Source organism: Austrofundulus limnaeus, unplaced genomic scaffold, assembly GCF_001266775.1.
Source record: "Austrofundulus limnaeus strain Quisiro unplaced genomic scaffold, Austrofundulus_limnaeus-1.0 Scaffold3, whole genome shotgun sequence".
Taxonomy (NCBI): Eukaryota; Metazoa; Chordata; class Actinopteri; order Cyprinodontiformes; family Rivulidae; genus Austrofundulus; species Austrofundulus limnaeus.
This window is the reverse complement of record NW_013952405.1, coordinates 1,921,874-1,931,194: the sequence shown is the minus strand read 5'-3', so window position 1 is coordinate 1,931,194 and position 9,321 is coordinate 1,921,874. Positions and strand designations below refer to the sequence as shown.

General features: G+C 38.4%; 1 protein-coding gene across 4 annotated transcripts in view; it reads left to right on the top strand.

Annotated features, from left to right (window-relative positions):
* Positions 1–1,987: 1,987 nt before the first annotated feature.
* znf512b (zinc finger protein 512B) overlaps positions 1,988–9,321 on the top strand; it is a 34,052-nt gene continuing 26,718 nt past the window's right edge. The window contains exons 1-3 of one of the 4 annotated variants that reach the window (XM_014016949.1): positions 1,991–2,257; positions 2,532–3,044; positions 5,809–5,943. In XM_014016949.1, the coding sequence (XP_013872403.1) occupies positions 5,811–5,943 (133 nt within the window). In that variant the 5' untranslated portion in view covers positions 1,991–2,257; positions 2,532–3,044; positions 5,809–5,810. Of the gene's footprint in view, positions 3,045–5,808; positions 5,944–9,321 lie in introns of all 4 variants that reach the window. The other 3 variants (XM_014016958.1, XR_001310908.1, XM_014016966.1) reach the window with 3 other exon arrangements.

The window sequence follows — 9,321 nt, the reverse complement described above, 5'->3', positions numbered from 1 at the left end:
ATATATATGTATCCACTGTATTTAGTGCCCCAGTGATGGACTTGTGACCTGTCCAGGGTGTAACCCGCCCCTCGCATAGTGACTGCTGGATATGGGCACCGGTGACCCTGAAAGGAGGAAACGGGTAAAGATAATGGATGGATGGATGGATGGATGGATGGATGGATGGATGGATGGATGGATGGATGGATGGATTTAGTGCATTCTTTTCATGACAGTTGTCCAAGTTTTAAGCCAAAACAAAAATGTTTACATTTTTCAGTAATCTTTATGTTTTTGGTGTGGAAAAAGCAACTGAGATTTAGGTTAAATGATATTTTGCTGTATTCTTTTTCTTATTTTAAAGTCAAATAATTGAAATTTTAGTGAGGTTAAGTAAGCATTTTTGTTTTTGTTACCTTCGCTGGATTGTGACTAAAAACATCTATAAGATACAGTATAATAAATAAAAAAGTTGTTCATAAAAATTACAGCATGAGAAATGAATACTAAAAATGAGTCACATTTTTTTTTTAATCCGTTGTGTTTTGTATGTTCTAAATGGTATTTGGAAAAGGTCATTTCCATGAGAATAATTTGTTATGTAATATTTCTGTCAATATTGACAGAATCTGGCCCTTGGCTTGGACGAGGTTTTGAATTTCGGCCTTGACATCTCTGACACACAGTAGCTGTTCTCACTATTCTTCTGCAAACCTCTCCTTTGACCTTTGCTGACAACGTTTTGTCACAAATCACTCCTGAAACTTTCCTACATCCACTCCATCCTGCCTGGACTCTTCTTCACCTCTTTACCACTTTGTTTTTCCCAAGGACAGCCGACCCCATGCACCTCAGCTCCTTGTAGCCTCCCTGTTCCAACTGCCTCCCTCTCGTTCACAAACATTGACAGGCTCAGAATCAGAAGTACAAAACCTCAAATCCTAACAAACAAATCAGAGATACACAAAACTTACTTGTACAAACCCATGACACAACCAGGGATGTTCCAGGGACCTCTATGCAAACAGGCAGCTCCAGAGAAATTTTAGACCTACACTGCCCTCTTGTGGTTAACAGATACAAACTATGACCACAGTCTTTAGTTGTTTCAGTAAAAAAACTGTTTTTTTATCATTAAATTGTTGCTATATAATTTAATACAATTAATAGTTTGTAATCAGTGCTTACAAACATAATCAAAAGTCTAGAAAAAGTGGTTGTTCTTGCTTTGCTCTCTCCTTCATCTTATATAATTCCATTTTTAAAAAGAATAATATTGCAAAAATTTTAGACAGTAAACTATAACTCCTCATTTGCATCAGGAAAACATCAACCTCTCTTACATTTGATGTCAGTCAGACATTCGCAGATGATGCTCTGCTGCCCTCCTCAGGCAGCACTTAAAAGGCAAATCTGATACATAATTACATCATGGTTTCAGATAAATGTCCACTAATAGGAAATATCGGGCCATTTAGACTGGCACCAATCGAAAGACTATAATAAGAGAGTCCCTCTGTTGTTTAGCTGCAACAGAGTGAGGTGGCGATGATGCCACGAATGATTCATTGGGTGAGCTGTGATATGAGAAGAAAATGTAGGTTTACAACATATGTGGAAGACTTATTACTGACTGGGTGAAACTGGGGAAGTGCCAGCATGTGCATAAGGCCCGAAAGCTTACAGAACACTAAGTATTGTCTGTTGGCCCATCGGCTGCCAGCTGCTGCTGACACATATATTGGATTAATAGCTTATGGGTGAACTTTGACCTTGACTTCTTCTGTGAGAAACTGATGGGAAATAAAAAGGCATTGATTTAATAGTAAATTGTTGGTGTTTTTTTTTTTTTTTCAATTTTTAGAGTCATCATGTCAGATTTGTTAAATGATTAAATTACACACAACCTGTCTGTAATTTACTGTGCGCACATGTAGTTTATTTTAGCTGCAGCTCGATCAACTAATGAGGGTTGATATGAGGAATTTAAGCCCTGACCCCCTTTCAGTTTTTTTTTTTTTTCCCGTCAGGCACGAACGGCGTTACGTCGGAAAGAGAGCAGCGAGTTTATTAGCCAGTAAACCCCACTATTATTCAGCTCCAAACAGATAATAATAACGCGAGAGTTTGCAAGTTGCTTGAAGACTCCGCTGCTGGGCTGCAACTGTCAAAGGTGGAGTGGATAACAGCGCGTGACCCAACAACACATTACTGCCACACTGTGCACGGKCGTCGAGGTAAAACCCGAATAAAAAAGAGACGAAATAATCCCGAGGTAAGGCACCGAGGAGTGTGGCAACAAATAATAATAATAATTCAAAATGAARCAACAACCGAGCGAGACTCGGTGACGCTGTCGGTTTTTCCATCGCTTCGTTTTGTTTTTACCGACTGTGTCGAAGCCGTCGAAATTACTGCACTCAACATATTTTTGTGCCTCCCTTTCGCTTCAGCCAGCGCGAGGATTTCCCCCCCACTCCTCCTTCGTAATAAAGTCGCCATTTTGCTTCACTGCTTGTACAAACTATTCTATTTTTTTTCCCCTGAAGGAGTCGGGGACCTGCCCGTCTTATCCTGGCTGTCTTTTTTTTTTTTTTTTTTCCCGGAGTGTCTCTAAAGGAGAAGACGGAGGTTGGAGAAGCAGCGCCTCGTGGTTTACATATTAATGCAGGAGAGGAGGAGGGGGGGCACGGCGTTCGAAAACTGGAAATAAGGTGAAACTCTCCTGGATTTGCTTTTTCGTGTACCGACAGGAATTGTGATTTCTCTGCTATTTTTTTCCCCCGTCAACCTGGTCGTCGCATGCGGGGGAAGAGAGAGAGAGAGAGAGAGTGTGGGGGGGGGGGGACACGTAAACGACTTGTCCGCTTCCTTTTAGGCCCCCCAGCCTGAGTCTGACCGGCTGTTGACGTACAGCAGGTGTGTTTGCCATGTAACATAACAGTGGTGGAAGAACGCCCACCCCGGTGCCTGTCTCCTGACCCTCTTCCTCCTCCTCCCTCACCGTGGGTGACCCGGGACCACCCGGCTCACACTGCTGAGTGACTGCCCCCACAGCTCAGGTAGGTGTGGCCGGGGCCAGGGGGGGATAAGTGTCTTTTCTTTTATTAAAGCATAAAAATGTAACCTTGTTGTTGTTGACAAGCAGCATGGCTTTGTGCCACGTGCAGAGAAGTGTTTCCAGGTTTGTCAACAGATTGTGTGATGCAAAAAGCTTGTCTTATAATTGTACATTTATTGCTTAATAACTTTAAAACTCAAGGAGACGTTTTCCCCTAATTTGCCCATTTTCTTTTCCTACTCGGTTCCATCTCGAAGAGAAATACCTAACTTTTAACTCAGTCTGTTTGACAGCAAGTTACTATAAAACGGAGCACATCTCTCTTTTTGTATGCAGCTGAAAAATAAAAATAGCTTAATAATAACTGCGTTAAAGCTGGTTATGAAGTAGGAARTTGTGCCAGTTTTAGTGGATTAAAAAAATATGCAATTTTTCCWATCAGATGTCACTTCTAGGGCTTGTTGTTCGTCAGATTGTCGTGAAAGTTGCTCAGAATGTAGAAAATTATTTTTATTAAATCCCTACTTAACTTTTAATAAATGCCGTATAACCGATGTGGAGCTTTTGATCGCTGGGATCTGAGCCAAATGTGTAAAATCACCTGCCTAAGTGAACTTCACACTATTTATTAGGGGTGCAACGATACAGAAAATTCACGATTCGGTTCGATACGTTAGTCTCACGGTTTGATATTTTTTCGATACAAAAATGAGAAATTTCCATGCCCCTTTTAAACTTGTAATTTATTTAAATTACGTATGAACATTTGTTTAACCTCAAAAGTACAGTTTTTAAATTAAATGTTGCTGAAACAGCAAGTTTCTCAGTGAATCTGTGCTCGAAAATGCAGCCTAGGTGGAGYAGTCGAACACAGATCCACTGATCCTTCAACACAGAGCATCTTCAGAAGACAAGCTGATAAAATAAATTTTAAAAATCTGTATTGCTCGATACAAGTGTTTATCGAACATAAAGCTCTGTTCGATACGGGTAGATGTATTGTTGCACCCCTACTATTTATAGATAAACAGTTAAAATAAACAGTCTGTTTATCAGTTGGTCATGCTATAAAAGTTGTCAAATTAATAGTTTGTTTATGGGCTCCATCAGCACTTATTGTTWCATTTTTCTGTAATTTTTGAGTACTTGCACATTGAAAAATATATGAACATTCACACAGATACAAAAGTCTGGTACACCAACTTCTTTTAGTTTTAATAGCTTAAAGTTACTCATTGCATAGAATGAAAAAAAAAACACTTCTGCAAATTTTTACTAGGTAAGTCGAACTTTTTTTAACCTTTTTACTGCATCCTTTAATCCACAAGCTTTAACTTAAATGTGGACAAACACCAAAAATATTAGACTTATCCAATCAAAATTGCTTTTTCATGGAAATCACCATTGTTGTGTTATTTTCAGATACTTCAGCTCTTTCCGTAGGTAAACAAACACGTTGTAGTTGGCAGCTGCTCACAAACTTTGTTTTTTAGGAATATATTAATTGTTTATTTTCTTTCATCTTGTTTAGTACATTTTGAGGTTTTTTTTAATGTCTTCATGACTTTGCAATTAGTACTTTTTAAGTAGGCCACTTCTATAACATTGCCTAAAGTATACRCTTTTAGACTTTTGTAAGAAAATAATAGCAAAATAATAGCAAGGTAATACATTTCCACTTCAAATAAAAATACCAGCTCAAACCTCAGTTTGTTTGTTTGTTTGTTTTTGCAATGATAAAAAACTCATAAATTACTGAACTGTTTGTTTCTAACCACATTTTTTTTCCCTGAAACGGCTTTCATTTGTAATCATCACACTTCTTTTTACAGTCAGAGCAATACAAGTGTTTCTTTGTGAGTGAGATTTCCTGTTTGTGTTTATGTGCATTTCAGCAGCTTGCATCCTGCAGCTAAACTCTCTTTGTATTTTACTGTGAAATTCATGAAGACCCTCAAAACTTCAAGGAAATTATCTGTGGAACAGATCAGCCATTGTTGCACCATATAGGGAAGGCCAAGACATGAAAATGGAAACTGATTGGCTCTCACTCAGAGACCCTTGTGTGCTCTTGTAATTTATGAACGCAACTCGAATGTGTGCTAAGAGAAAGCATGTTGGAGTGTAATCGCTACCACTTAGAGTAATTAGCTATTGTCAGCCTTCCATTCATCACACTGTTGTTTGCTGATGGGGAAGGAAGTTTTAGAACAGAGAGCCTAATTTTCACAAACACACTAGGCATGACATTTACAACAGTATAAAATCTTTTTGGAATTCAATGACTATGACATGGTTTGTGTTTGCTGTCAGGAAATTATAACAAGCATTCATTTTAAAGCAGAACTTCCACTGTTGACCAAGTGACCCATTAAAGAGATGCATCGAGCAAAGCTGCTCAGAAAAAGCCATTTCTATCCATGTCCTCTCTTTGACTCACCTTTTGTCTAATGGGCAGAGCATGAAGTTAGCGTGTGGGTGAGAGTATTGATTTTGGAATGAAACATGGAAGGGCACGCCCTCATTACCTCTGCAGATGATGTGTGTACCTCCTCTCAGATAACCTTGAGCACCAACGGCCAGCACAAAGGCACTGCATTAAAGAACAAGGCGACTTCGTCATTACAGGCTATCGATGTAACGCTGCGCTAATAATGTTCTGACAAACAATAGAAGCAGATTAACGAGCGGCAGAGCGCATTCCCATATTGTCTTTAGCCATTCACGACTCGTGTCTGTTTGTGCCCGTTCATCTGCCTCTGCAGGCATGGATAGCCCCAGTGGCCCCAGGCTCGGGAAGCTGTCCTCATCGGGGCTGCCAAGGAGCCAAACCCTGAAGCTTGGACATCCCCAGGAGTTTGTTAGAGCTTCTCCAGGCCCTGAAAACAACAACTTACACAGTGAGTGAAGAGCTGCTGCCCCTGTCTAAACGAACTCAGTGACTCAAGCGTTTGTTGGTGTAACTTGTGTTTGATGCCAAGATGAATTCCATGTGGTGATGCAATACAGTATAAAGAATAGCAACTCTCTGCATGCAGCCTGACATACTGACACATATATTATGACTATATTTGCATTTTTACACATATATCTTAGTCTTCCTTTAGCATTGGCTGAAGCTTTGGCAGTTTAAGCCAACAGTTCTCAATGTCCGTGTTGTTTCCCACAAATTTGATTACCATACCATAAGGGTCCCTGTACTTTTTTTTTGACTGYTAAGAATTTCATGAAGAATCAATGGTTCCAGCTTCAGTGTAATTCTACCCCTCCAACCACTGAGGGGCCTGGAAACTACAACTTTTTTTTCTTTCCTGAAACTGCCTTGCAGTGAGAAAACCAAACAAGTATTGCCAAGCACTGACATGAGTGAAACACCAAGCCATCTGGATGGAGATGGAATATTTTGGAAAGAGAAAGCAGGACTTGGGAATTATTTTTCAATTCAGTGACCAGCAGATTATTATTATTATGACTTTGGCTTGGAAAGCTAAGTCTTCTCTAATATAACCCAGTTGTTGTTGTTGTTTTTTTTTTGTAACAAAATAACCTCTTATTCTGGGACACTTAAGAGTACCGACGCTAACTGGGAAACTTCAGTTTGTTTCATTTTGCTCYGTTTTCCATCCCTTCAGGCTGTTGTTATGCCCATTTATGTTCCTACATGTGTTGGTGTGTGTTCAGAATATTATCTGATCTCTAAATGCAAACCACTATTGTTCTGCTTTGCTCTAGAAGTCTTTGTTTTAGTAGAAGACAGCCAAGGTCCATCAGCTTACTATCAGCGTTTTTCCATGCAGTCTCTCAAAGTCTTATGTTTTATAGATTTTTATAAGTCTTTATTACTCAAAAAARACCAATATGGTGGTCGTTTCTATCCATTTTCTTCAAGAAAGAGGTTAAGAAATACTTTTGAGCTTCTTGAGTAAGTAAAACTGATGTGTGCGTGCGTGCGTGTGTGTGTGTGTGTGTGTGTGTGTGTGTCTAAGTAGTGTTTTTACAGGAGATAAATTGGTCTTTATGGGACTTTTTTGGGTAACATTAGACTTTACTGTTCCTGATTATGTTTCACTTTCTTTTTCCACRTTTGATTTGCTTTGACTAACATKTAAATCTTGTAAAGGATACTGCTTCGGTCAGCATATTAGTGTTTGTACAGAGAGTCTAATTTGTGTGTGTGTTTTAAGGCTAACCTCTTACTCAAGCTTATTACATAAGATAATAATCTACATTCCACATGTTGTAGTTGAAAAATTGTCTTGAGTGGTTGGAAATGTTCTCTTATCTCATGCATTCCCTGAGGTTTTTATTTTTGCCTTCTAAGAAAGTTTAGCTGTTAATGTTTTGAATGTTGCAAATTTGATGCAAAACCACCAGGATTGCTTAATAATCTGCTGCCAACTTTTGTGGAAAGATTTGCACTTGCATGTTGTTGTGCAGCAAGAGAAATATATTTAGATGCAAACWAAAAAGGTAGTGAACACAGAAAATTTTAAAAGTTTTTATTAATAAAATAAAAGTTATTTTTTGTATTCCCCTTTCATCACATAAAAGTGAGTCATTAGCTGGAACAAGGGCACTTAAGCTGWTTTTTGGTGACATATCTCAGCACTAGCAGCAGAGGTAGTCACAGAGCTGAGTTGGTGTGCATTTGTGACGGGGAGCATGTGCAACACATTGCTCTTATCAACAACACTGATGTTACTCACCTGATTCATTGATGCTTTCTAGTTGTTTTTGATCTCACTGATGCAGCCYTGCACTGCATCTGGAGTCGGAGTGATCAGAGGCAGCGTAAAAAGGACATTTTTCTTTTTCAAAAAGTTGAAAGGCGCAAATATCTAAGGCTTCCTTTAAAGGTTTTTCAGCTTTCTATTCAGGTTCATTACATCCAGGGTTCATTTTTCAGTACAGTACTTTAGTTTATGTCCTCCCAGATGTGTGCTTTTCATTCCCTGCCCACTGAAAGTGTGTGTTGTTACATCTTATTGTTTTATCAGTTGTTGACAAACCTTTCTGATAAAAACGTTGGCACAGTGTAATGTTGGGAATGACTTAGCTCTACTTTATCTTTGTGGYTTTTCTTAAACCTTTAATGCTTTAWAACATACCTGAAAACTGAGTTGTGTGCTTTCCTAAGGTGCTGTGGTTAARCTTTCTTTTTTTGCCACACTACACACATCTCAAAAGAGGATGTGGTTTTGGAGGATGACTTTGTCTCTTTGTGTTTTTCTTTCTTTCTTGCAATGATATATAATTTTCTTAGTTGATATCTTGTTTAAACTTGACCGTTTTTCTTAGTTCAATAAAATGAAAGCTGTTCTGTAAAATCTTTTATGCGAGGGCAGATATTTTGTTCATTTCTTCAAATAAAAATGCTAGTTTTGGGTGAGTGAAGACTTAGTGAATGTTTTTGTTTTTATCCATCTCATCTTTAAACAAAAATTGTGCAGTACTGTCTGTGTCTGAATATAAAGAGTAAATCAAAAGTGGATGCAAAACTTTTTTTCTCCCTCTTATTTGTGTTGATGGCAGCTGCCATGTTGATCCTTGTCTTTTCTGCTACTCTCTGAACAGATTGTTGTCAAGTCTGCTGCCTCTTCTACTTGGTCAAATCACCACCACTAAATTTAGAATGCATCTGTATTCTGATCTTTATTGCTCACATCGGTGTGCTAAAAAGCTTTGTGCTTGCAGCAGAAAAAAGCAGCAYTGGAAATGCTTCTCCACATAAACTGGCTGAGGGTCTTAATGCTGATATTTATCACCCACCTGTGTGTGTGTGTGTGTTTGTCTTTCATTGCTATTATGTGGTGTATTGAGATAGAGAGAGAGGTGGACTTCACCCTTTTTTGAATAGCTTGTATTGCTTATTTAGCTTGGATTTTGCTATTAATGTTTGTTTTCCTGCCATTTAAATTTATTACGTGTTATTTTTACGTTATTGTACTTTTGTTGTTTAAGATGCAGTTTGAAAAAAGAATTAAGGTTGAAAGTTTAATTGGAACTATGGTTATGCGCATGAAGTGGCCAGTTTTTGATGGAGGCTTACAGGCAAAATATATTAAAAAAGTGGTCTAACGGACTGGTTTGGTAATCACTAAAAATGTCTACACCACTCATTTCAGACAGTTGAATTTTCACATACAAACCCTTCCGAAACATGTCAGCAAAGTTTCACAGCTGCAATACAAATAAGAGAATAACGTTTTTAGCTACAATGATGAATCAGTTTCTTTTTGTCGCTTTAACCATTGCTGTGTAAATGATTTTATATATAT